The sequence below is a fragment of the Apteryx rowi genome, unplaced genomic scaffold, assembly GCF_003343035.1.
Source record: "Apteryx rowi isolate R43461 unplaced genomic scaffold, aptRow1 scaffold_19, whole genome shotgun sequence".
NCBI classification, from domain to species: domain Eukaryota; kingdom Metazoa; phylum Chordata; class Aves; order Apterygiformes; family Apterygidae; genus Apteryx; species Apteryx rowi.
The window spans coordinates 4374730-4402176 of NW_020448196.1; the positions used below are offsets into that span (position 1 = coordinate 4374730).

At 39.3% G+C, this 27447-nt stretch overlaps 1 protein-coding gene across 6 annotated transcripts; it reads left to right on the forward strand.

Annotated features, from left to right (window-relative positions):
• Window positions 1-27282, forward strand: SEC16A (SEC16 homolog A, endoplasmic reticulum export factor). 6 transcript variants are annotated; one of them, XM_026062096.1, is made up of 31 exons: window positions 2-2605; window positions 3374-3901; window positions 4687-4832; window positions 7571-7656; window positions 8586-8721; window positions 9497-9695; window positions 10869-11046; window positions 11814-11956; window positions 12759-12820; window positions 13052-13190; window positions 13466-13708; window positions 14049-14146; window positions 14876-14957; window positions 15151-15268; window positions 15506-15617; window positions 15908-16013; window positions 16480-16620; window positions 16749-16862; window positions 17493-17697; window positions 17887-18135; window positions 18773-18861; window positions 19487-19645; window positions 20339-20416; window positions 20650-20706; window positions 21410-21521; window positions 21859-21996; window positions 22614-22714; window positions 23066-23140; window positions 23767-23826; window positions 24700-24774; window positions 25642-27282. In XM_026062096.1, the coding sequence occupies exons 1-31, from the start codon at window positions 92-94 to the stop codon at window positions 25708-25710; spliced, it is 6612 nt and encodes a 2203-aa protein (XP_025917881.1). In that variant the 5' UTR covers window positions 2-91; the 3' UTR covers window positions 25711-27282. The 6 variants fall into 6 exon arrangements, with proteins under 6 accessions (XP_025917875.1, XP_025917877.1, XP_025917876.1 ...); XM_026062090.1 differs by having other exon boundaries at window positions 1-3901; XM_026062092.1 differs by having other exon boundaries at window positions 1-3901; window positions 10929-11046.
• The last annotated feature ends 165 nt before the right edge of the window (window positions 27283-27447 follow it).

Genomic DNA, 27447 nt, shown 5'->3' on the forward strand with positions numbered 1-27447 from the left:
CTTTTTGCTTTTATAGGGTGGAAGAAAGAATCTGTCTACAGCATTAACTAATAGTTCCTCATCTAGTATTTGACCCTGCCAGAAGTCTATCATGCAGCAACCTCCACAGACTGTTTCAGCAGGAGCAGCAGCTCCTCCTCCTCCTGCAGGTGTTGCTCGGAACATGTACTGGCGAAACAGCTCACTCAGTAAACGAGCAAATGCAACAGCTGCCCCAGTGCAACCTGTGACAGACCCTTTTGCATTTGGCAGACAAACGCCACAGGGTTCCCCTTTAGGTAATCCATCCAAGGGCAATGCATTGGCTATGCAAAGTCCTTCCCCAGCGGTGTTTCCACAACCAGCTGTTATGCATACTTCACCTTCACATGCAGGAGACAATCCTCATGGACTGCCTACGTCTTTATCAGCTCCTGTATCTCAAGCAGGAATAAATACCAATACGTTTTCTAATATTCCAGCTTCTTCACCGCCCCCAGGATATGTTATAAATAGTATTACAGAAGTGCATCCAAATGCAGATCTTGGACTCCATGGGCCTGAAGTATCATTGCATTATAATACAGGAGCAGCACTTGAAAATTCTTTCAGTGGGCATCCTGGAATGGTGTCTACATCAAACAAACTTGGAGGTAGACAAGATGTTAATAGAGAACCAAGTGATGTTCCTTCAGGATCCACTGCAACAGCACTCTTCCCTCCACCTCCTCAGCAACCCATGTCTCAGTGGAGACCTGTTCAAGGTAACCTGCAGTCTCCAGTTCGAAATTTTGTGCCCTATCCTGAGCCATCTTCTCAAATTGATGTTCATAACATTTCTCAGTCTTCTGTTAGCACTTCTCATCCTTCTCCACAGACAAATTTGCAGCAGGGTCCTGTGCACCAAGGTGTTCCACAAAATATCATGCAAGCACCTTCGTTAGTTGGTTGTGAAAAAAATGGGAAAAACAACTCTACAGGTAGCAGTCATCACATGAACAGCATCCAGCCTGGAAATCTGTTTAGACAGAACATGGAAATGACTAACTCTTGGTTAAATCAACCCTACCAAGAGCAGTTTTACCCACAGCCACCACTGCAAGACTCCAGTTTTGTTATTCCCACAGCTCAGGAAAATAACCCCCCAAAACAGTCTCCAGATATGTCTGAAGCATTAAATAGACCTACCCCCACAGATCGAGATTCAGGAACTCTCTCCATGTTCTTCAAAGGGGATGAAGCAGAGAATGAGGAAATACTTTCATCTGAAAAAAATTACATGGTTGAGAAAACTGAGTTTGCTTGTCAGCCTAATTTGGGACCCTTGTATCACCAGCCAATGCATCCTCAGCGGGTTGCAACCAATGTTCTCTCTCAGGTGCAGACTGGTACAGGCTCAGCCAATGAGATGGTACAAAAAGGGATGGATGTCCAATATTTTCCTAAAGCTATAAGCAGTCAACAGGAGACACAGACTAGTAAGCATTCTATGTTTGTTAAAGATGACAAAACACATGCTAGTGGCACATCTGGGAACAGTGGGGCACAATATGAAAATGTTGAGAACCTGGAGTGCATTCAGAATCAAGAAGTGCTGCCAAGTGAACCACAGAACATGAATGCTTCGTCCCCAGCTGCCAGTTCTGATCTTTACAGGTACGGATCCTTACCGGGTCAGAAGCTTCCAAAGAACACTGTCGTGAGCCATGCTGAAGGAGGACCAAATTTGGAGGCACCCGATTCATTACCTCATCCTGTCCGACCGGATAGTGTATCTTCAAACTATAGTAACATTAGCCATAGGAGTGCTTCTAGCTCAACAAGACCTCAAGAGCAAGTTGGTACGTTCATTCAGCAAGAAAGTGGGAAGCCTGATGAAGAATCTTCTGCAAGCTTCTTTAAACAGATTGACTCCTCTCCTTTGGGAGGTGATTCAAGTGAGCTAAACATGAGCAAGAACTACCATGGTAATCTCTCCCAGCCTCCAACTCCAAGTCCTCCTAAGCCTACAGGAGTATTTCAGACAAGTGCAAATAGTTCTTTTGAACCTGTGAGGTCCCATGGAGTTGGGATAAAACCTGCAGAGATCGACCAAGCAAAGATGGTGGTTGAATTAAGAGAGAACCACCCAAACCAAAAGAATACCAAGAAAAATATTGCTATGCTGGCTGCCTCCCCAGGTAATCTTGAACAGCCACCAGATAATCTGGAAACCATTTTCATGCCTCAGGTACACCCACTGCCTCATGCAGTCACTGTTGAAGCTGGAAATATGTTGCACTCTGGATCGGGTACGGAAAACATACAATCAGTGTCTGAGAAAAGGGCCTCAACAAGAACACAGGGAGCAGTTAAGAAGTGTGACAGCCCAGCAACAACTTTGTGGGCTCATAATGAGTTACCTAATTTTGGGGGAAATGTTCTTCTAGCTCCTGCTGCTCCTGCAGTGTATGTACCTGCCAAACAAACAATAGAAGTCATTCAACCACCAGAAGAAGGCCTGTCTAATCAGCAGCCAAATGAACCAGGAACTATTGCTGTGCAGCTTTCCCAAGATGGAAATATATCTTCTGAAAATCTTGAGAATCCTCCCAAAATGGGAGAAGAGGAGGCACTTCAGTCTCAGGCAAGTTCTGGTTATGCAAGTTTATTGTCTTCTCCACCTACAGAGTCTTTGCAAAATCAGCCTATCCTGATTGCTCAGCCTAATCAAAGCTATAACTTAGCTCAGCCAATTAATTTTTCTATTTCTTTATCTAATCAGCTAAGCAGAAATGAAAACAATCAGCCAATGAAGGATTCTGGGGTTGGGGACAAGCCTGCAATGGGTCCCCAAACTTCACATGCTGGTGGGATCATCTCTGGGGAAAATGTGCCATTACCTGTGATGCAAGTTGGATCTCTTTTAGTTAATGCACTTCCAAATACTAATCTGTTAAACCATAACTTATTGCAAAGCCCTGTTAATTCCTCTGATATTGCCTCTAATCAGCCTGCAAACTTGCTGATGCAAACTCCGCTTAATTTGGCTCCAGATGGCCAAATGAATGTTAATTCGGAAGGTTTTATTCCTGAATTTGCTAGCAAACCAGGGGCTAACTCATCTGTTTCTCCAGGGACAAATCTCCCCAGTGGAAGTGCAAGTGCAGTAGTCCCACCTGTTAATTCTGTAGTACAGGCTAATAATTCCACAAATAATTCAAATAGCAAAGAAGAAGCTGCTGGAGTGCTTGACTTCACAGTATCATGGACGTTGGAGAAAAGCAGTGCAAGTAATTCTGTACAGGTGCATAATCAATCGCTTTCTGGTGGTCCAGTATATCCTCAACAGCCAGTTGGCAGTGCTGGTCAGGTGGGTCCTGAAATGCATGACAAACAACGTTTCTATCAACAGGTAACAAAAGATATACAATATCAGGCTGTATCAGACAGAGCTGTACAGGGAGCAATGCCATCTCAACCACAAATGCAAGCAACTCAGATGCAGCAACCATCATCATCTGGGCAGTCCTCAGCTCCTCCAAGCTACCAGATGGCTGCAGGGACTAAAGCCATGCAGGAATCACAGCAGCGTGAGAACCAGGTGCTGAGTAACCATCCTCATCCTATGGGTCCCAAAGAGGGAAGTTCAGCTCAGCTCACAACAGGGAATGATCAGATGGATCCTGATAAGCAACCGGTGCCTGGACAGTCATCAGGTGCTCCGACTTCCACAGCTGCTCCTACCACGAGTCATTCAGTCATGCCAAGTGTGCAACAAGACCTGCAGCGTCCACCCCTGCCTCAGACTTCTCAGGATGCCTTTGGTCCACCACAAAATCCTTATTACTACTATAGACATCCTTATGATGCTTACCAGCCTCCATATCCACCACCTTATCCTCCTGCAGACCCCAGAACAGCAGCTCATCTTTATTATCTGGTAGAGTAAATATTTATTTCCCCCTTCCTCTCCTCTCCTCTCAGTATGTATTAGTAATTTTAATCTTTGAATTACAGGTTTAAACAGTGGTGTTATGATCAGCATTCAGTATAGCATTTGTGTTAAGTATTTAATTTTACAGAAAATCCAGAGTAACAGGAAAAGGTGTGAAAGGCTTTTTGGTAATAGTTCTTGTGCTGCCACGTGGTGAATCCAATAACTTATGATATGTATCATGTATCACAAAGCAGAACCAGGAATGTGATAACCCTCAGTCATGAAGATTGACCTGAAAGATGTGAGGAGAGTCTTAAATTTACTTTACAAAGATTAAAATGTAATGTGGTTGCTAATATCAGTTCCAATTGGCACAGTTGTCAACTGATAGCACTTTTACTGGCTTCTTTGAAAAAAGTTGGCAGTTATAACTATCTTAGCTGCGCAGGTGTTCAAACTTGGTTCTCACCTGCTGGCTGAGTTACTGGCAGTTTAGTAGAGTGGCCAACATAGTGGCTGAATTGCCTTTAATTCAGAAGTAGTGTGTATATATATTTTTCATAAGTTTTGGATGTTGATGGACCTGAATATATCTTGCTACAAGGGATACCAAAAGCTACGCTGTAGTCTATAAATCTGCATCTCTTCAGGTATGAGGGTTTCTTTGTGTTAAGAGGGGAAAAAGAAGTCTGGAACTGATCTTGAAAGAACAAGCTTTATTGCTTGCTTGATTTTTATTTTTGGAGGTAGGAAGCCTCTTACCTTACATGTCGATCTCTCTTCCTTAGGAGGACAGCTATGGACAGTATGACCCACGGTACAGGCACTATGATAGCAACAGTGCTGCGTATACGGAGCCTGGGAGCTATCGGTATCCTGAGCCTGAACGTCCTAGCTCCAGAGCCAGTCAGTGCTCTGACAGGCCTTCTTCTAGGTATGCAATTCTTACACTGAGTACAGATTTGATATGTCCTGAAGTACTGCAGTAATTATGCCTGATGAAGCTTTATAACATAAGCCACAGTGAGGGAGCTCAAGAAGTCATTGTATGCCACTGTAGGAATGTAGAGTATCAAATGCCATGCCAGAAAGGATACTGATACAATTCCGGCAGTCCTTCTGTTGCTGAAGCCCTCTACTCCTTTCATTCAGTTCTCTGGGTGGCTATTAGCTTTTCTTCCCAGCAGAAAATCACTGCAAAAGAATCAGTGCTGAGGTTAGCTCTTCTGCATGTGTGTGGTGAAAGAGCAATGTAGGCCATGGTTTTGTTAGTTGATATTAATTTAGTTTCTAGCTAGCACTTAAACAGCAGTCCCTAGTTATGTTAATAAAAGGCACTCTTGTACATTGGTCTGGGATTTGATTTGCAAGCATAGCAGTGCATGTGGCCTACTAATATATAGTGTTTTAGATTCTCAGAAGCCAAAACCAATGAATCAAATGAAATGGTACCTAGTGCTGTGTCAGGTTCATCTGTTTGATAGTTGCTTTAACTGTGTAAGATTTTTCACAGAATTCCCAAACTGTGGTCCGTATACTATAGGCATTATATGAACATGTTTCGTTCACTGACTTCACTACAGTTTTTAATGTAGGTAGCACATGAATTAAGGAAACTTGAGAGCCTTACTGTCCAGTTATATGAAATAAGAAATTTGAGAGAGAAACAATGTGTTTAGATGCTATGTGCAAATATTAAATAAGCAGAAATGAAATCTCTAGTAGGCGTGCAAAGCAATGACTCCATGTGATGACTTTATCATCCTAAGTGAATCTAAACACGCTGTGATGTCTCGTAATGAGATGAGTTAATGACCTCTAGTAGCACTAAGATAGCACTCTACTTGGTGAATACTATGCTTTATGAGCTTAAAATTCCTGTAGGTGGCTTTGGGCAGATCAAAGCCTGTTATGAGCAGCTCAGTCTGTGGTGGTTTATGATATGATAGTATAGTCAGATATGGGCTGTGGCATGGCACTGCAGGGCAGCAGAGCCCAAGAGCAACAGAGTCAGTGTGATAGTTTGTCTGAAACCTTCACAGAGTATTTCAGGATTGATGATGCAGCTTGATAAGCTCTATTTGGGAGAGTTAGGGGGGTGGGGAGAGGAATAACATCTTTCTGAAGGGGACTGAAGATGGGTGGATAAACTTGATCTGATAAGATCAAGTCTCCTCCTCCGCAAAAGTAGGCACTGTGTTAGCAAGCTTTCTACATGTTGTGCCAGTGAAGAATATCACTTGACTTGCTTGACCACTTTGGGGTTTGCACTGTTAGTTGTATGTTTAGTTTGTCGTAGAAGAGCCTGGAAGTTCCCATCATTCAACACTGTCATTAAACCTTTCCCTCCTATGCGTATACACATGGGTGTATATGTGTCTGCACTTGCACTACATTTTACTGTGCTCTTATCTAACATGCCTCTTCAAGCTTTCTTTCAGAAATTGTAAGATGGTTTCCCAAAAATGTCATGTAATAAAGGCTCATAATTTTTAAAGTAACAGCAACATCTCTTTCCATCAAAAGTGAAGCAACTCCAGCAGCTACAAGTGTTGTAGTTACCTTTTGTATGTGCAGTGTCTCTTACTCTGTATTTAGTCTGGTTCTTGCACTTGTTTTCTTCATCTGGACAATTCATATTCTAACATGGGCTCTGTAAAAGAAATGTTGTTACTCTATTCAGTCTTCTCTTTGCTCAATATAAGAAATGAGCCTTTCCTAGTGCAACACGACTATTCATCCAAGACTACTGGGAAGGGTAGTAACCTAGAAGATGCCCAGAATTAGTTGTGTAGTGATGTGTTCTGTTACTTAATAGTATTGAGATGGCAATTGTATCTCATCTTTTCACTGAAGTACTAAAAATATGAATGTGCTAACACTCAAAACATTGCTGCATTTCTTGAAAAGCTAAGCCTGAAAGACTGAGTGCAGAGTGAGAATAAACCATTGGGACTGTGGTAGTGCTAGCCCTACAGTGTTAGCATTCTGTACGCTCGTCAGCCACAGATTAGCATCAGCTTCAAGCAGAACAAGAAAATGATACAATATTGAGTTCTTTGATAGCCAGATACCAAAAGGAAGGTGAAGATAACTTTGTAGTGCATTTTGGTTTTGCTTCACTCCTGACTAATGCTGGTGAAAGATGCTACAATAGCAGCCCCAAAGACTGAAACCCTCTGTTCAGAATTATCCACAACAGTGCTAGTACATTGTCCTGATCTGTTTTCCTATTTTTCTTCTCCAAACTCATCCTCTTTCCATCTCCACAAGAAATATAAAAACACTTCTAAAGTTGAGGGAGCAATTATTTCATTACCCGTTAAGTGACTCGCTTCTCTTTTGAGACCATTCAAAGGACACTAGTTATAGCAGTAGTTTTTGTGATTAATTGTCCGTAAGTAACTGGACTTGTCACTGAAGCAATTTACAAAAGCCACTAAACTATAGTATGGTAACGGCTGTCAGCTTCTGATGGCACCGAGCAATTTAACGATGTATTGGTTTGTAAGCTCTAATTTTTTGATTTCTTGATTTCCTGTAAATGTATTATTTTAAATTTGATACTCTAGCTGTCCAGTTGTGGCATTATAGTTCTGCATATCCCCTCCTGGCTTAAGGAGAGAAGATACCAGGATTGCAGGAGGAATAACTCTGTGCACTTTCTTTCAGGCAGGGGTATACTGAAGATTACTATACAAAAGGTGGATGGAGTGATTATTATTCAGGCTATTACCCAAACTCATATGACTATGGAGGTAAGGTGTCAAAGTGCTCTGCATTTTTTATGTAATGAACTACTGGTTTAGAAAAATATTTATGGGGAAGATTAACTTTAAAATTGAACATTATTACATTTTCTGTATTAATAAAACTGTTGTGTCTTCCACAGCTAATGAGAATAAAGTTGTACTTGCTGAAAACTGATCTTGGGTTTACTCTGGTTCTGAATACTGTGCTGTCCATCCTATATTTTTTTTGTTCAGCATAAGTAATAAATAGAAAATAAATTGAGCCATTTTCCTTACTACTAGACTTCTATTTTTACCTTTCCTAATTGTGATGGAAGCATACCACAGCTAGTGTATAGAATGGTTTTCTTCAGTGTGTTGCAAGTCTGTCATTTACTCGCTTTTATCCTTAGCCTGTAACCTATGGCCAGACTTGTGAAGTAAAATTTAGGTGGGTGGTGTAAACAGAAATTGACTCATGCCCAGAATTTGGCCTTGTCCGTAGTTGTCTGAATGCTTGCAGAGACATACCGGTTGGTAATCTGAAGATAATGGCTTGGATAGTGCTGGGGAGGATTTTGAACAAAAGTTGTCCACTCTAAAGACTGACAGCAAAGATGCTATAAATTTTTTTTGTTGAATCGTTATAGTATTCTGACTAAACTTTAAAATTGTTAGAGAAGGTCTGTCTGATGGACTGTCCCCTTAAAGAGTGTCTAGCTAAGTATATAATAACAATGTTTATCTGACAAATGTGGAATAGATATATTTTTTAAACTCATCTAATAAGTAAAAATGAATGGACATATTCATATAGCTTTAAGTATGTTATTTTGGTTTTGTATTATGCTTCAGGGCTGCTGACAAGATCAGCATGCAACTAAAGAGAAAGGAGTTGAGAAAATTTATAAGTAATGTCTTCAAATAACTGAACCATTTCTTTTCATCTTTCAAAGATCCAAGTCGTTGGGAACGCTATTCCTCAGCATATGACCCCAGATACAGAGATCCTAGAAGTTATGATCAGAGGTATTGGTATGATGCTGAACACAGCCCTTACCAAAAGAGAGAAGCATATCCATACAGTAACAGGTTTGTCCATTCAATCCGTGTCCTGCCAATGCCCTTTCCAGATCTAGGGCGGAGTGGAGCTTAGGTGCTAATAATGTTCAGAGGAACAGTGATTAAATGTGTGTGAAGGGGGCCAATCTGGCATCACTTTCTTCAGGGCTGAGTTGTAGTCAAATGTGCCACAAGGAAATTAGATTATGGTGGTATGTGTTAAGGCAAGGACTGAGGCTTCACTTGTGTGCCAACAAAAACATTTCTTTATTTGTTGAAGATTTGACCCAAAGCTTTCAGAATTTATGGACTTTTGTGATAGTTGTACCACGCTTCAGTTTCAGAATATTATGCAGCTTTGTAAGCAAAATCCTCCCAATAATATACCGTAGGAAGACAGGTAGAGCCTGTGACAGACTATTAAAATGTATTATTACAAATATTTCACAGATGTATGTTGCTGGTTCTTCCTTTCCCTTTAACAGAGGGAGTTGAGGGGAAAAAAATGAACTGTCATGTCACTCTTAGGAAAAGGATTTAAGGCAAATAGGATAGGTTAAACATGCTTTGGGTTTTCTTAGAACAGGCTTGGAGAACGATGGTCTTGATTTGGAATATTCTGGATGAACTTCTTGAGGCAATGTCAATTGGTTTACTGTAATAAAAACCTCAGTCTAGGAAATAATCTAAAAGCCGTTCTGAGGTTAAGTACAGTTTTCTCCTTAATAAGTATGCAGCGAAGTTGCTTTCTTCTAGGATATTGGTGGCTATGTTTTTTTGCTTTGTCTATTTCTTTGTTCTTCAGACATGACCGATATGAAGATCACTGGCGGTATGATCCTCGTTTTGCTGGAAGTTTTGATGATGAAGCTGAACCTCATAGAGATCCATATGGTGATGAATTTGACAGACGCAGTGTCCACAGCGAACGTTCTGCTCATAGTCTCCATAGCTCCCGCAGTGTTCACAGTCACCAGAGCAGTTTCAGCTCTCGTTCTCAACAAGTGAGTTTCAAAAGGACGCATCAGGTCTTTTCTTTTAGCTGAGTTGATCTCAGGCACAGGATTGATAACTAATCTTTATGATCCTTAGTCCTCTGTGTTAGGGGTGGGTGAGAAATTAGAAATATACAAAAATATTTCTGTTTTTAGCTTGGGGAAGATGCATTTTGAAAACTCTTATTCTCTAAGTTAAGACTGCTTTCTAATACAGTTTTGAACTTAATATTTATCATAGTTGTCAAGAGAACTTTAACCAAAATCAGCGCTCAATTGTGCAAGTTGCCACACGTACAGAAATGGAAAATTTCCTCTACTGAATCCTTTTGCTGTCTGTGAGAACCTTGCCCTTACTGTGCTTGGCTGTAGTTGATACTGTGTCTGGCTTTCAGTGTTACATCATTTTTCTCATCACAAGCATGAAAGCTAATATTGAACTTGCAGTCTGTTAGACTAACTCAACATTTGTATGATACTATCTTGTATTTAAAAGCAAAACCAAATCTAACTTCTGATTATTCATATATCTGTGCCCTAAATACAAATATCTGAAAAATACAGAGAATATTCAGGTAAATTGTCTTTGCTAGTCAAATGTATCTTTTTAACTGTAGTCTTATGTGTTAGTACATCAAGTCTGTTGGAAGATTAGGTGGTTTTCCAGTCTGAACTCCATTTTTTAATAATACTGGAAGTCATTTAGGCATTAATTTTTAGGCACCTTAAGTCAGCTAGGTGTTCATTAGGTTTACTTGAGTCAGATTTTCTCTGTCAAGAAGGGTGATGAACACTCTTGCTTCTGATCCATAGTTACTGATACAGCAACACTTCACCCTGAAAGTCATAGTGCTGTTCTTGACCCAAGGCACATAGATATTCTGTGGTAAGAGAACTGAACGCATTTGGATGTGAACAGATCAAACAGTAATTAAAACACTGAGAAGGGAGAACACTAAGAGATACTAATTATCTTCTGTAGCCTGTTGCACCAGGTGACTTGCTGGGCAGCTTTCCCAAGTATAAGTCCTTTGCAGTGATGTGGTAAGCCTGGTTTAAGAACCATCTAAGGAAACAAAGTGGGAGGAAAAAAAAAATGCTTAGTCTCTTGAGTCGTGTTTGCTACGTTGCTTGCTTCATGCAACTTCTCTCTGCTAACAATTACTAATATGATCTGTTTAGAGCCAGCTGTATAGAAGTAATCATGATCTAACGGCTAATGCATATGAAACTACTGCGCAGGCAGTGTCACTCCACACAGATTATCCATATGGCGGATATGCTGCTAACTTTGATGGCCAACAACCTTTTACGGATTATGGCTACACAACCGAAACTGGATGGTCAGCTGTAGAACAAGGTATTTGCACCAATGGGGGAGGCGGAGGGGAGGTACTGTGGTTGTGAGATTGTCTACCAATAGTAGTTTGCCCTTCTGTTAGTAGTTTGTTATATATAAGATTCTTTCATGTGTTCCTTGAGCCTGTTAACAAGAAAAACATTGCTCATAGTAGTTTTGAAACAAAGTCTTTTGTTTATTTTCAGCATGAGGATAATGCCTTGCTTGCTGAAATCTGGGTAATCACAGAACAGCAGTAGCTAGATGGCGTTTGCTACTGAGTATTGCATACTTGCATTTGTAAATGTCTCCTTAGAATAGACATTCTGAACTGTGTGTGCTGCTTGTACTTCATGGGGAATGATAAAAATTTAACTTCAGATTTTTCCATAGTATTTCTTACCCTTTCTGCATAGAATGAAACACTGTTCCTAAGAAAAAGGTTTTCCAGAGTATGTTGAAATATATCATTAGTTCTTTGAAGATGTATCATATATATGTACAGAGATCATGGAAATGTTTGAGAGAAACAAGTAAAGACCTTGCATTAAAAAAATAAGTGGATTTTAAGGTTCTTTAATTTTGTCTTTGCAATTGCAAATCTTTGAAAGATCTTTGGGAGTATAGTGAAATTGATTAACCGTTGCTTATAAAGTTTAGTCAAATAAAATGTCAGAGTTCTTTTCACTAGTACCACAAGATTACTGAATTGGATAAATACATCAGTAAGTTCAAGAAATTGCAAGTCAGGTTGCTGCTTCTTATTTTATCTTTTCTCCCCACTTCAGTACCTTTAAGGCCCTCAACACCTGAGAAATTTTCAGTGCCTCACATCTGTGCTAGGTTTGGTCCTGGGGGATACTTAATAAAAGTGTTGCCAAACCTGCCTTCGGAAGGACAGCCAGCTCTGGTTGAAGTACACAGTATGGAGGTAAAGTATTAAAAAAAAAAAAAAAAATTTGGAATACAAGCCTTCCTTTTGGAAGGGGACTTAGTGATAAATAGTTTCCTGTCTTTTCTGTGTCAGTGATGTATTTTTCTATATTTACCTGTTTGTGTTTGGGTCATAACTGTGTAAGTAAAATTAAAAGCTGATGTGGCCATGATTAGATCACCCAGCTCCTCGTAACTTCATTCAGATAAGAGATTTGCATCCTAGAAAGGCCAGAGTTCAGTTGTTTTCTTTCTAATGTATTGCCGTTTGTAGAGATGACACTGTCTCCATATGTTTTCTGCAGGGCTAGAGACAGCTCGTCCTCTTGATGGAGGGGGGGTTTAAATACCATTGGTATTTTCACTTTTCTTGTGCATCTGCAGAGAAATACAATGTTTTAACCATGTAAAAGATAAGAAAGGATTAGCTTACATGGTAAGACTAGAATTCATTGCTAAAATATCGCTAGAAAGAAGTAGAATTGTACACAAGTACTAGAGCAGCATCAGGAGAATTATTTAAGGAGATGTGAGGAGGATTTTCATAGTAAGCCTGAATTTACTTTTCATATAAGTGATGCTACAGAATGACTTCCCATGTAAAGTAGATTTTGCCATTTATTATCCATCTGCAATTTGCAGGTTACCATATGTATTTTGTTCAAGAGCAATAACCTTCATTACACTATAGATTAGGTCCAGGTTGGGGGGTGGAGGTGGGGGGTTGTTTTTTTCCTCTCCATTGTCAGAGTGTCATTCATAGTTACAAGAATTTCTTATGGTTTATATTTGTGTTTCAGACTATGTTACAACATTCTCCAGAGCAAGAAGAGATGAGAGCATTTCCTGGTCCTCTTGCTAAGTATGTTCTTACAGATTTTGAAAGTGACTCTTATGCTTTCAAATTTAATTTCTTTATTGAACTTTTAAATGCCCATAAATGAGAGGTTTTAAAGTGACTGAAAATATTTGTCGCTTTTTACTTGCTTAGATAATACGTGAGCTTTGTGTTCCTCATGCTATTTGCAATAATAATCTGAATGTTTTATGTTTGTCTCATTAAGCGCCTCTTTTTTTGTTCCCCCCTGCCCAGGGATGACACCCATAAAGTGGATGTTATTAATTTTGCACAAAATAAAGCTACACAGTGCTTTCAGAATGAAAATCTAATTGATAAAGAATCTGCAAGTCTGCTTTGGGACTTTATTGTACTGTTGTGCAGGCAGAATGGGGTATGTCTTACTGCTTGAATCTTTATCTATCCTAAAATATTTTATACAGAAAATGGTATTTATGTAAAAGGTAGAAATATGTGTATAGTGACTTATCTTGGGGTAGTTCACTGGCAGAACAGGGAAATGGGTCACTTGCCTTCAGGTACTCAGAGGACTGGTATTCACCCGTTGTTGAAGTGACAAAATGAAGACAATGTTGAATAATAGAATTGCAATATCCTTAACAAGAAAACCCCAGTCATATTTTTTGTTTTTGTTTTTTCCATGTATAGACTGTAGTGGGAACAGATCTGGCTGAACTTTTGCTACGAGATCATAAAACAGTGTGGCTTCCTGGGAAGTCACCTAATGAAGCAAACTTGATTGATTTCACTAATGAGGCTTTGGAACAAGTTGAAGAGGAATCTGGTGAAGCCCAACTCTCATTCCTCACAGATAGTCTTATAACCACAATTGACAGTCTTGAGAAAGAGACAGAGAGATTCAGAGAGTTGCTGCTTTATGGCCGTAAGAAGGTAAATGCTTATGCTGCTGTTTCAAATACCACACAGGTTTTATTTTGATTACTTAATTTTCAGGCATAAATCTTAAAGCTCTAAGCATCCCCACATTAGTGAAAATTATTTTTGCCACTTGCCATGTGTATAATAGTTCATGGTACTGTACTAATTGAAAAATGTCCTGCCTTAGAGCTTATAAATTAGAACAAACTTGTATTAATGTGCTAGCATTTGACCCAAGGAAACATTTTTCAATCAGTCACAATGTACTAACATAAAACAATCACTGTCTGATTAAGCTGATTTAAACTGTGCATTAAGCTTTCTCCAGTAAACTAATTTCTGTATTAATTAGGATGCTTTGGAGTCAGCCATGAAGCATGGTTTATGGGGTCATGCTCTGCTACTTGCCAGTAAAATGGACAGCAGAACTCATGCAAGAGTCATGACCAGGTACAGTGTTTTTCTTGTTGATTAGTACGATGTGAACTACCTATTCTGCTAATGAGATAGAGACCTGGTGTTCAGAAACCTTGATGTCAAAATGATGAGTTATTCTTAATAGCTCATGGAAGAATTCTCATTTTATCTGTATATTCAGTTGACTCAGGTCACCTGTTGCTTTTTATTTGGGGGGGGGGAGGGGGGCGTCTTCTGGCCATAAACTTGAGCCTGAAAAGTTATTCTATGCACTCATTGTTTCAAGGGTTATTTAAACAGTGTCATCAGTGGGCTTGCGAGGTGGGTGCTGTTGGTCAGGCTTTAAGTAAACTGCAAGAACCAACTGTCAGCTTGGCTAAAGCAAAGTAACCCTTCGTTCTCCCTGCCTGAAAGAAGCAATGTGTTCATGTATGTTTTGTCTGCAGACAGCTAAACTTTCTGCTTTCTCAGCTTGTGAAATCGTGTGCTGAGCCTATCAGCTGGCACAGGGAGAATTGTGATTTTTTTATTTTTTTTTCCTAGCTTGGATTGACATGCGGCAGAGTGGCAGATTCACTTAGTTAATTATGTTTTGCTTTTGAACATTATCCACGGTGCAATTGCTTATTCAGTGTAGTAGTTTTTGAAAAGGAAGTGCAGTTAGAAAATAAGCTAGATGAGCTGCGTGTTCAAGTACATTTTAACTGCTTACCAACAGTGTGTGTTTTTTTTTTTTTGTTTTTCTGTATAATGTCTCTGTAGATTTGCCAACAGTCTCCCAATTAATGACCCTCTGCAGACTGTTTACCAGCTCATGTCTGGAAGGATGCCAGCTGCATCCACGGTAAGATTCAAGTTGAAGCTGCAGTTGAGACTTAAGTAGGTGCTGTGGTGAGTAGTGTAGTTCACAACAGTAATCTTTTCTTGTACTTCTCCTAGAATGCTGGATACGTTGGTTTTAGTCCTTTTTAGGTTGAAACACTTACCTATGCAGAGCTCCAGTCACTTCTGTGACTAAGTAATTCTTTTAATTTTAGTGCTGTGGAGATGAGAAATGGGGAGATTGGAGGCCGCATCTAGCAATGGTGTTATCCAACTTGACCAATAACATGGACTTGGAATCCAGGACTATTGCTACCATGGGAGACACTCTTGGTAACTCTTGGGGAATGAACAGGGTGATGATTGAACTTCTGAAAATTTTAATTGCTCAGCTTGCTTTTTTTGAAAACAAACAACTGCTGTTTAAAATGTAAAATGGAACGCTTCTATGTGGGCTTGTCTGTATTGTGAAGGTATATTTGAATGCAAAGACAAAACAATACGGGACACTGAATTGTGATGTGCCACCGATAGAGAATATCCTGACTTCTGTCTCTTACTTTTCTACAGCTTCTAAAGGCCTTCTGGATGCTGCTCATTTCTGTTACCTTATGGCCCAGGTTGGATTTGGAGTTTATACAAGGAAAACAACAAAGCTTGTCCTAATTGGATCGAATCATAGGTTTGGCTTAGTTTGTTTTTTTTCTTTGCTTTTTAAAAAGTGACTTTTTAAATATGAAAATAAAAGCTTAATGGTTTGAGACTGAGTTGCAGTGCTCCTGCTATCATCACTAAGCCACAGTTGCTTGAGAACTCTCTGACCTCTCCTTGTTTTAAGAGCAGAAGTTGTTGATGCTATGTGTCTAATAGTGCTGCTTTTCATTTTATTTCAAATTTACAGATCTGTATTTGTTGACAGTATATATAATCTCAATGTCAATTAATATTTTTCCTTCCCTCATTCCCCAATAGCTTGCCTTTTTTTAAGTTTGCCACCAATGAAGCCATTCAAAGAACAGAAGCCTATGAATATGCTCAGTCACTAGGAACTCAGCCCGGCAGCTTACCCAATTTCCAGGTGAAGAACTGTTTCTTCTTTTATTTTGTCAGATGTTTGTCTCGTGCTTTATCCAGCATAGAAAATATTTTATCCATTCTAAACTGAAATTCTCATAGGTAATGTTGTGCAGGGTAGCTTTTCCCTGTTGTTTGTCACTGAATCAGCTTTTTTTCCATTTTCATCTGTGCATTCTGAACTTGTGAATTTTTAATTCTGTTGCTATCATAAATCTGTATCCCAAAAGAAAATCCAGCAGGATTTGTTTGCCCTAGATAGATGACTCCCATAGGGTACATTGGGTGGAAGAGGAGGTTTGAATGTCAGGGGAGGTTGGGGGGCAGGGTGGGAGCAGGAGGCTTTTCTTTTTTGCCTGCCTTGTATAGATATAATGGTGTATCTGAACTTTGGACTGAAATGACAAACTCTCTCATTTGATATTTCTAAGAATGTTCTGATCACTTGGTTTTTCACTTGCATTCTATAGGTTTTCAAATTCATCTATGCTTGCCGCCTAGCTGAAATGGGACTTGCTGCTCAGGCTTTTCATTATTGTGAAGTAATTTCCAGAACTGTCCTTAAAGATCCACATTACTATTCACCTGTACTTATTGGCCAGCTAATCCAGGTAACATATGAATGAGTGTTTTTCAGAATTAAGTATTTGTAGCTTCATATTGTAGGTTGTAAGTTGTGGCTAAAGTTGCCTTCTTGTTGGCCTGTGAACTTAACCTTTACAATGATTCTTTCTTCTAGATGTCATCACAACTACGCCTGTTTGACCCACAGATAAAAGAGAAACCAGAACAAGAATCCTTTATTGAACCTTCATGGTTAGTAAGGCTTCGACACGTGGATGGACAGATCAAGGTACAGAATGTACTTGCCAAGATGAAGTATCCCCTTTTAAGGTTTTATGTAACTCCAATTTTTAAAATTTTTGTTTGTACTACTAACTACAGAAATGTGAGATGAATATATCACAAGGTCACTTCATAAAACACAGGTGTTATGATTTAAACCAAGTGTATGTACCTTATTTTAGTGCCCTAAGATTCATTGCAGAATAGTTAAAGGATGGTGTACATTGGGTGAGAGAGACTTTTCATAGCACTTGTGCAAGGAGAATTGGAAGGCTTATTAAGTTGTAATAACTCCAGTTATAAGCAAAGGATCTGCTTGCCAGAAAAAAAGAAAAGTTGTGTGTGGATTAGTGTAGCTAAATTGTTTAAAAAAAAAAAACAGAAGGGAAGGTATATCCTTTCTTTACAAGTATCCATTGGAAACTTGAAAGCTTGATCTATTTAACTTCTGTAAAAACTTTTCTTTAAGTGTTTTGGTTGAACTTGACAAATGGCTTACAACTCTTTTTTTTTTTTTTTTGACTAAACACTAACAAATTGTGTGCTCTTTTCACTCTAAGATTTCCCTTGTTATATGTTCCCCTGGTTATGAACTTAACATCTGAAAGAGTTAACAAGATCTTGCTTTCTTGTGCAGGAGGGTGCAATAGCTTATAATGCAGACAGATCTACCCCACAACAGTATGCGTGTAGCACGCCAAGCTCTGAATTAGACCATGCCAGTCAGTGTGATGGAGCAGGAGTCGGCCATGACATGGGTGCTGGTACTGAAAACGCATTGCTAGCATCCTTATTGCCCAGTATGGCACAACAGATGCAAAGTGTGCAGCTGATGCCTTCAGGTTAGTGTTTCATATCCTTCTTCATGACAAAGAGAAGAAAACGAACATTTGGGCTTCTAGTATAAGAAACCTTTTAAGAGGGTCATGGAAACAGTGAGATTTCACTTCTGTGTTGTATCATTTTATTGGCAAAGGCTCATGCACTGGAACTTCCACTTAATTAAAACTCCTAACTTTTTTGTGCTGCAGCACCTCAGACTATCCTTGATGGGTCGGCTGCTATGATTCCTTCTGCTGACCAGGAAGCTGCTCGAAGTGTCCCTTTCTATTCAGTGGGTCCTCCACCTGTTGGTCCAGCACCTGGCTTTGCACCTCCAGGATTTCCAAATCAGTATGGAGCTGAACCATCACCACTCTATCTAGGATCGGCAGTACCACCAGGAGGGCCACCACAAGAAACTGAACCACGGTCAGAAGAGCCTGTAAACCAGGAAACAGGTTTGGCATCTCTGTAAATCCCTTTTCTTCCTTTCTAAAGGAAATAAAGTATTTGGGGGGATAATGCAAAATATCTGAGTATTTTAAAAATAGCGAATCAAGTCTTGGATAATGAAACTTAAAGAAAATGTAAAGTTAAAGAAAACTCTAAGAAAAATTTTAGTATTAATCCTGCATATTGGGCACAGCTTAAAAGAGGTCAGACTCACCAAATTATGGTTTAGCCCCAGCAGGTAATTTCCTGTTTTATGGAGTCACTGAATAAACTGGGATTGGCAGTTCTATTTGCAAGGTCTGTGACTGGAGTCTCGGGGGGTTCTGCCTCTAGACATCAGCTTCAAGGACCCTGATGAGTTTTAATTCTCACATGTGAATGCAGGGATACACAACTTGGCAGAGCTTGTATAAGAGATGCGAAGAACCTTATACTGCTCCATACTGATGGCTGCATGCCTTGGCCTGCTCTGACTTCTATTTAGAACAAACCTAATACCCATCCAGTAAAAAAATAAATCACAGCAACTTCAGGACATGTTCTTTAAAAGCTCAAGTTCTTTACAGCACAGGACTCATAACTAGTGAAAAATTTTGCATTAAAAAGTGTTTTCATTAACATCATCTAATTTTGCTTTTTAAGGAATGCAGAGAATTGCCCCAGAGACTCCATCACGGAATACTTTCCCGGATCAAAGAGAGGAGGATTTCTACGGCAGAATGGCTAGCATGGTATCCTTATTTCATACATTTCTTCAGCAAGTGCTAGCATCATTGTTGGTCTTTGCAAGCATAAAGTGTATTGGGGCATTCTATAATGGTCTTCAGCAGCAAGATTCAAAGCTTAATTCACCCTATCCCGTCTCTCCCCCTGCCCCCCCCCCAGTAGAATAAATAATGAAGAACTACTGGATAAATTTTAGTCCTAATTTTTTTAAAATAATTGTCTTAAAGGAAGAAAAAGTGGAAAAATAGTAGAGGGTGGAAAATCAAGCTTGTCTGGATTGTCTGGAGAATTTCATTTTTCTTTTGTATAGTGTGGGAAATGGTAATAGAAAATGAATGTTGTGTCTGATACTTAGCTGCTTGCTTATTAAGCATGTGCTGGCTTTATATCTAATTAGGCAGTGGGATGAAGATCCCGATCTGCATCTCAGTCCTCAGCACCTAGGGTATGCCATGAGCAGGCTGTTTCTTTCACTAAATCTTTGTTCTTATCTATGTTTTACTTTCTACTAGTGCCTTTGTATCTCCTCCTATTACTAAGTTTTCAAAATAATTTGTTTAGCAAAATGAAATGTAATCCATTCACTCCAGCAGTGAAGACTTTGTACTCTTCTATATATTTGTAATATAGGGCTACGGACGAAGATCTCGGACCACTTCAGAGTCCTCTGTCCATTCTGTGGGACGAGAGAGATCCAACTCCGCGGCAAAACAGCCCTCTCCTCCTCCAGCCATTCCTGAAAGGAAAGAGACTAAAAAAGAAATAAAGAATGAGCCAGCACCTAGAAAGGTAAACTTGATAAGAAAGGTATCTATAAGTAGAGGGGATTATTAGCCTATGTGATAAATCGGTGCCCTGGCCTGGGAGGTAAGAGCCCCTTACTAAAGTGTGTCAGGTCCTGCTTTTGTTTCTGCTATTGCAACCTCTGGAGATTGTTTTCATATACCTAAATTCTAGATTGTGCAGATTGCTACCACTTACTGCCTTGTACATGCACTGAAACCTGACTTGCATTGCTCTGGCTACTTTTTTACATTGGAAGTCAATTCAAAGTCACTTTCCTTGGCTAAAAAAAATAAAACCCATTCTCTTCTTTCCCCCGCCCCCCTCATCCACCACAGTGGATTTGCTCCTAGGATCACAGTACTTGTTTTATTCCCCTCCTTACTTCATTTCTGTGGGCTGTCTCTTATTTTCTGTTCTCTCAGGCTGCCATCTGTAAGGACTAGGTTTTTTTTGTGGTGTATCAGCTCTGACTCTGCCCTTCTTGTCTCCCTTTATCAAAAAGGTATAACTTGGATTAGCTGAGGGCATCTTTCTCCTGTGTTGTTGTGTGGTGTGTTTTTCCCCCCCCCCCCCAGTTCCAACTCTATGGGCTTGCAGTTGAAGACTCTAAAAGAAAATGAATTGTTACATGAATTTTTCTTTGAATGTGCTGTAAACAGAGTATTGAGAGAATTAACTAAACATATTTATTCTTAGACTGGTGCAAACTGGTTTCGCTGGCTGATGGGAAAAGGAAAGAATGAAGCTTATCTTCCAGATGACAAGAACAAATCGGTAAGGCCTCTAAATCAAAAGACTTCTATACATTTTAATTTGTTCAAATTGCTTTCCTGGATGACAGATGAATGTTGTTCTGACAACAAGTAAGCAAATGTTATTACATGCAAAATTTTCAAAATTATGCTTATTCTGATATGACTTTTTTAAAAAGTCATTTTATATATATATATTTTTTATTTAACTAGCTTTAGTTGAACACCTAACCTTTAACTGTGATTTCCTTGTAGATTGTTTGGGATGAAAAGAAACAACGCTGGGTTAATTTGGATGAACCAGAAGAAGAGGTAAAAATCTGAGGACTGTATTTGCTTAAGTGGAAAACTGAAATCCGTACTTATGTACAATTTTGTTATTGGCTCTTAAAAGCTGTATCTCGCTGAATTTGGATTAAAATGTGCAACACTGGAAACTAATAAGCAAATTTCATGTTTTTGTATGCTACATCCTTCTGGAGCCATTTCTGTCCTCAGGTACTTGTGTAGCTGGATCCAGTAACTATGATAGAATTTGAAAATGAATTTACTCGAAGTTTTAGTCCAGTGTATCTCTTCTTAGAAGCTGACATCACCTAGACAATTGCCTGTCAGTTGATATGCTGCACACAAAATAGAGGAGAAAAGGGAGGTAAAGGTCTAATTTTGAAAAAGCGATGCATTCTGAAGCAAAAAGTCAACCATCCTGTCCATCCTTGTCCTTCAGTCAAGTATTCTAGATCTGTCTCAAAACACAAACAAATAATAAGAACCGCTGGTGTTGATACTCCTTTCATTGTGAGTGTAGATGAGTTGAAGTTACTTGAGGTTAGATAAGGAGTTATCAGATTGAAAAAGCTGAGGCATGTTGATCCACACTACAAGATGTATGTCTGTATATCCAATTTTATATACTCTGAAATAGGTAAGAAATAGGAGAAGTCAGCTGAAGACTTGGTTTAAAATTATCAATCAAATGTGGTTGGAATTTTTTTTTCTTTTGTTCTCCCTGCAGAGTAAACCTCCACCACCACCTCCAGCAGGATTTCCTAAAGCTCCTCACACTGCTCCACCTGGGCCTGGCGGCCCACCTGGTGCTCCTGTCAACATCTTCTCCAGAAGAGCAGGTAATACACAGCTTTGCTGCTTGAAGTGTGGAAGACTTCAGACTTTCTCTTGCATAAAATCTTAAAACAGAAGTTTTGGCTCTTCTGAAAGTGTTTGGGAACAACTGGCAACCAATATCTTGGAGCTGTGGCCAACGTTGACTTTGGTGCCCAGCTTCTGCATCTACGTCACAAAACAATTGTGACAGCAATCACAATTTTATTGTTTGTATCCCCTGGGCATTTTCTGATTCTGAAAGATGGTATAACCAGCTGACTGCTCAAAATAGGCAGGGAGGTGACTAATACAGTGGCTTATTTCTGTTGTTTCTGTTGTTTCTGGATTTTTCTGTTTTAGCGGGGAGCAGAGCTCGTTATGTTGATGTCCTGAATCCAAGTGGAACAAAGTCAAGTGCTGCTGTTCCTGCCCCATCAGACCTATTTGCTCCATTGGCACCAATGCCAATCCCTGCAAACCTCTTTGTACCAAACTCAGGTATGTCATGAGTGGATAAACTTGTGAGGAGGATATATGAGAGTCCCTTTTGCCAGTCTGTGTATTATGTAGCCTTTAATGAACACTTGTTAACGCACTCTCATTAACTCTAACTTTTTCTAGTGGTGGAATTGGTCTAGAAACTGCAGTAATAAATGAATTAATAAAGCCTAGCTGCACTCCACAAAGCTGTTGCAGAGCAGCTGAGACATCTAAACAGCAAAATTTGAACTGTGCAGTGTTCCTACCTTGCCAAGTATCTATTATTCACTTCTGACACCTATTTCTAGTTCCAGGATTGCTATTTGGGGAAAGAAAGGGAAGGAATGTTTTACCTGTGCATTTGCTTGCCAGTCTGTTTTTTTTCTTTCACTGCATGCTGTATTGCATGCAGTGATACTGCATACAGATAACCAAGGTTGTCTGTTTGTGCTGTATGCTTTTGGAGCAAGACCAAAGCATCTGGAGACATTAACATTGTCCTCTTTAAAATACCTGTTTTCCTGGGAGAAGTTTGGTATTGTAGAAATTCATTTCTGCTGATGACCCTCCTTCTCATCCTGTTAAGTCAAATACTCTGATATAGTGTGTTTGGTTATATCCTGTTCCCTTTGTAGTCCCAGGGGAACCCCAGCCTCTTGAAGGCAGTGGAGCAGCAGAGCACGCAGCAGCTGCAAATCAAACCAGCACAGATCCTGCTGCAGCTGCTGATCCAGAGGTGGGTTAGAATGTCTTGTATATGCAGTTCAAAATTTTGTGTGGGGGTGGGGGGCTGGAATCCCTAAATCTTAACTGAAAAAACAGGGAAGGGAAACAAGTGAAAATGGAAGTGGGAAGCTCACTAAAAGTTGCATTTCCAAGTTTGGCAGTGCTCCAAGTCCCAGGTATGCAGTGTGTCAATAAGGGACCAGGCATGCAGGAAGTAGCCGTATTGGGCATGTTTCATCTGGGATTGATATATTGCAACATCTTCTTGCTTCAGTGGGATCAATACAGCAGAAATGTGAACTAGCATCATAACGGGTCTCTGAGATGCAGTAATGAAGATAAGTGCATTGTTTTTCTTTAGTATTTAAACTCTACAATCCTTCCACCTGGATCTGGGCTTCCTGTTTCCAACCCTGATGGCTCCCAGTCAGGCGAGGTAAGGCTTGATTCAAAGTGGTTAGCTAATGACTTGTGCAGCATATTTTAACCATTAATTTGTAGTGGACTTAACCTGGGCCATCTAAAACAGCAAGTAACTGATTCAATTGAGAATGATTAGCTGAGGTGGAAACATATGACTGCCTCCAAAATTGTACAGAAAAGACCTCTAAGTCTATATGAAAAGTTCAATCTCCATGTCTTTCTTTGTGTTGTGATCTCCTTGTTCTATATAAGTAGACTTTTACAGGCCTTTTTCAGAGTGAAATGTTAAGTTAGCAGTTTGAGGGTCTCTTCTTGCCTCCATGCATGCATTTAATTTCACTAATATTAAATGCAAGACACGAAAAGGAGAATAGATTGCTATGTGCCAGGCAGAGTAACATTACCTTTGTTTCTACTAAATGTTTTCTGTATCTACATAATTTTGTGCTTTAAGAAGTCCTTTTGATTTAAACTAACTTCTGGCTCTACAATTTTTTTTTAACTTGAAGTTGGTTTAACCTTTGGCAGAGTGAGACTTTTAAAATTAAATAAAACAACTGAAAGCTTGGGGCAGTGACATGCATGACGACTTTTTTTATTTGTGTTTTTTTGTATTTGTGTGTTCTTGCTGTTTTGTAGCTTTCGCGCTCTAGTTCAATGAGTTCATTATCACGTGAAGTAAGCCAGCATTTTAATCAGGTACATGTGGCTGGCCATTCTCATTTATGTTAACTTATTTTCCCTTCTTTATTTTGCATTTGCTCAAATACTTACTAATGCTACTTTCAGCCATTTTCCTCTCTCCTCATTTCACAGAAATAACATTAAAAGTGACTAATGATGCAGTGTTCCTTTTAACGCTCAAACAGGGTCTTCAAAGCTTTTTGTATTTATGAGAATGCACGTAATCCAGGCATGCTTTTTGTTATGTTTAAGTTTCTAAGTGAATCACTTAGTAATTGTGATGAGCTCTTTCCTGGGATACCAGAGGTCAGTTGATTATTTTTTTTTTAAACAAGCAAACACAAAGAAAACAACAACAAAAAAACCCAACTGCTGCTGCCAGTTTCAAATCAGCAATGATACCATTGCCTATTTCATCCGCAAAAGCCCCTGTAGGAATTAAAGGAATGCTTCATCTCTGCTGTAAGTTCAAGTACTCTAGGATCACCATAAAGGGGTGACACAAACTCTTGATACTTCATAATAAAGCAAAACTTGGCACAGACTGTTTATTTTGGGGCAAGTCCTAAGGTCTACTAACAAAAGCAGAAGGTACTAATTCAGTGAAATCGCACTGGTGTCTTGTTTTGGTTTTGCATGCCTTGGATTTTCAGAGCTATCTACAGTTTATGCATGCGACATTGTTTTGCCAATTCCTACATTAAGCAAGTAATATTAAGATATGGATGCAAACTGTATCAGCACTTTTTGCAGTTGTTACAATATGCTGCTCTGTACATATTGTTGGCATTACTACTGTGAATATTTTCTTTGTGTGCCTAAGCAAACCAAGTTTGAGAGGCAGTGAAACTCTGCAGTTCTGTAACATTAATATAATCTATTTTCTAGCCTCCCACTGTACCACCTTCAGGGGGACCTTCAGCAGGAACAGTACAATTCTACAATCCTTCTCAATTTGCACAAGTGAGTAAAAGCCTTGTTTCACTTTAAACAAAACTATAGACTTGTTTGCCTTGAGAGTTAAGCAAAGTGAAGTGTTGCTTGGGTAAATCACAGTTATGCAGAACCTTCCTGCTTTAACTGATTTCAGTCGACATCTACCCTTGGAAAGTAACTTGGTGTGGCCTTAAATATCAGTACAAATTCTGCTTTTTCTTCTCCCAGCTATCTTTCTATCTCTTAGCGTTTTGAACACAGTCATTGTTTTCTTTTTTTCTTTTTTCTTGGTTGTCTCTCAGCCCCTACAGCATATTGTTGTTAAAATAATCCAGTCTGTCACCTGGTTTGCCTCCCCACTTTCCCTGCCTTCATAGCATTTGGGAATTCTGCAAGATAAAGTAATGGAATTAGCAACAGCTACCCTGTGGTCTTTCATCCATTCTTCTCAAACCAAGTGTGCAGAGTTTAAAAAGTAGCATGACACTAGAGGCAATCTCACTGTAGGCTAGGTATCTGCTTTACAGCAATACTTGCCGTGCATAAAACAAGGCTCTTGCTACTATGGAATGAGTTTCTTGTGCTGTGGTAGAACCATAAAAATGAAAATTGTTTAAATGTGTACTGCTGTGAAAATCTGGTGCTTCGACAGACCCCTGAAACATTCACCATCACCTCACAAGCAGAATGTCACCCCTCTTAATTTTTCATGTATTTTGATTTTGTTTTATTAGCTTAATCTGGACTGTTGCATGCAGAATGTTAAACGTGCACATAGACCAGTCTAGTTCCTGTCTATGTTAACAGATCAAAAACTTTCTGCCAACTTTATTTGTATTTTGTCTCCAGTATGACATTTTCAGAGTTTCTTTTATTTCTATTCTCCTTTTTCAGTCTCCTGCAGTCACTGGAAGTTCAAGGCTGGGAAGAATTGGACAGAGAAAGTATCCAACATTGAAATAGAATACAATGGCTTTGTATTCAAATTCACACTCTTGTTCTGATTATACAAAGAACTCTTCAATCTTATGGCACATGCATCAGTACTAGCTTGCAATTGACATGACAGTAATTTAATGATGGGTGTTATTTTTCATGAGTCTCGCTACTCACACCTCATCTACACAAATAATTACCAAACATGAAATATATGTAACTTTTCCTTTTAAAAACTGGCTAGAAATAGCTTTGTTGTGGTAAAGAATAGACATAAGGGAAGGAATAGCTGCTGTCTGTTACAAAAACTATTTGTAAATTGCATAGGCAATTGATTCCTTAAGTTTATTTTAAACCTACTAGTGTGACTTTCAAAGACATAGGTTTCAGGGATTCCTTAATTTCTGAAGGATGCTCCCCTCCCAGTGGGGGACATACATGTCCACATTGTAATATAACACTCTGTGGCCTTAAGAGGACCATGCACAATTTTAATGCTTATAAAACAAGACTTGGTTTGTCAACGTATGAAGTTCAAGATGTGCTAGTTTGTTTTTTGAAAGGGGGAGGGGGGAAGAGAGGGCCACAGCTCATCCAAATAAATTGACCTATATTGAATGAAAACTGTGACTGTAATCTAATACTAATTTGATCTGGATCTTATCTAGTATGTATGTAGTTTGTGGTTTAGACTACTTGTAAAGCAAATTGTATAGTCTGGAAGAAGCTCTCTGTATAATAGCCAATGCTGTACTATTTGAGTGAGTGTTCTTTTAAGTGCAATATGGTTACTTGCTTTCTCTCAAACTGCTGGCACTACATAATTAAGGTGGTAACAGCTTGGACGTTGTTTAAATTTTTCCCTGTTGGGTGCCAGAATCTGTTCGTAGTACTCTGTTCTTGAATTTCCATTACTAAAATAACCAAGGTCTTAAATAGTTAACAGCTGAATTTTGAACATGCTAAAAGTAGGTGGATTAGACCTCTACCAATGGACTTTAAGAGCTTTAGGTTTAATATAGGAAATCTTGAAAACCATGATATGCAACATTCATATTCACTGAAGAATCTGAATCATCCACAATGAGAGAAAATAAACTTTAAATATTTATTAAATCATAGGCCATATTTTATTTAGAATTTGCCACCAAAACTATTTGATTTTACTTGAATTTCTGCCTATGAGTAGGAATACCATGAATGTGAAATTACCAGTGTTGGCCCCTGTTTGTCTTTTCCTGAACAACGCCACATTTGAGATCTGGATAGCCTTACATATGTTCTGAAAGGTTTATACGTAATTGAAAAAAAAAAAAAGCTGTGTGGGGGAATTGGAAACCTGTGCATAATCATCCATGCTTGATCCCGCCACGGTCGGCAGCAGTCTGTGTGATTTTCTTTTGTACCTGAGACCTGGACAGACACTTGGCTTCCTCTAGTTCAGCCGCGCTGCTGATTACTTTCTCCTTGCAGTAGAGACTGCCAGACATCCGAACTCGAGAAGGCTTCCTCTGAGCTGGGAGCGGCTATCTTTCCTAAGTGTAAAATTTGACACTGTAAATTCTTAAATAAAATATTTTGCGCTCTGGAGCACTTTCACATTTTGCTACTTCTTGTGGTTATTGCTTTAGCGAGTGATAGGGGGACAAAAAGGAGCCTTTCCTGGGCGTTCCTGAAAGAAACGGATTTCGAGGCTGCTGCCGTGTAGGTGTGCTGGACCCCTGGCTTATAAGCGTCTTCGCTGGAATGAGCAAAAGTGGAGTC

Coding starts and splice junctions, on each gene's coding strand:
- SEC16A (XM_026062090.1), top strand. CDS start 92: ATGCAGCAACCTCCACAGACTGTTTCAGCAGGAGCAGCAGCTCCTCCT. Junction 18,862..19,486: donor ACGGCAGAATGGCTAGCATG/GTATCCTTATTT, acceptor TTTGTAATATAG/GGCTACGGACGAAGATCTCG. Junction 21,522..21,858: donor CATCTTCTCCAGAAGAGCAG/GTAATACACAGC, acceptor TTTCTGTTTTAG/CGGGGAGCAGAGCTCGTTAT.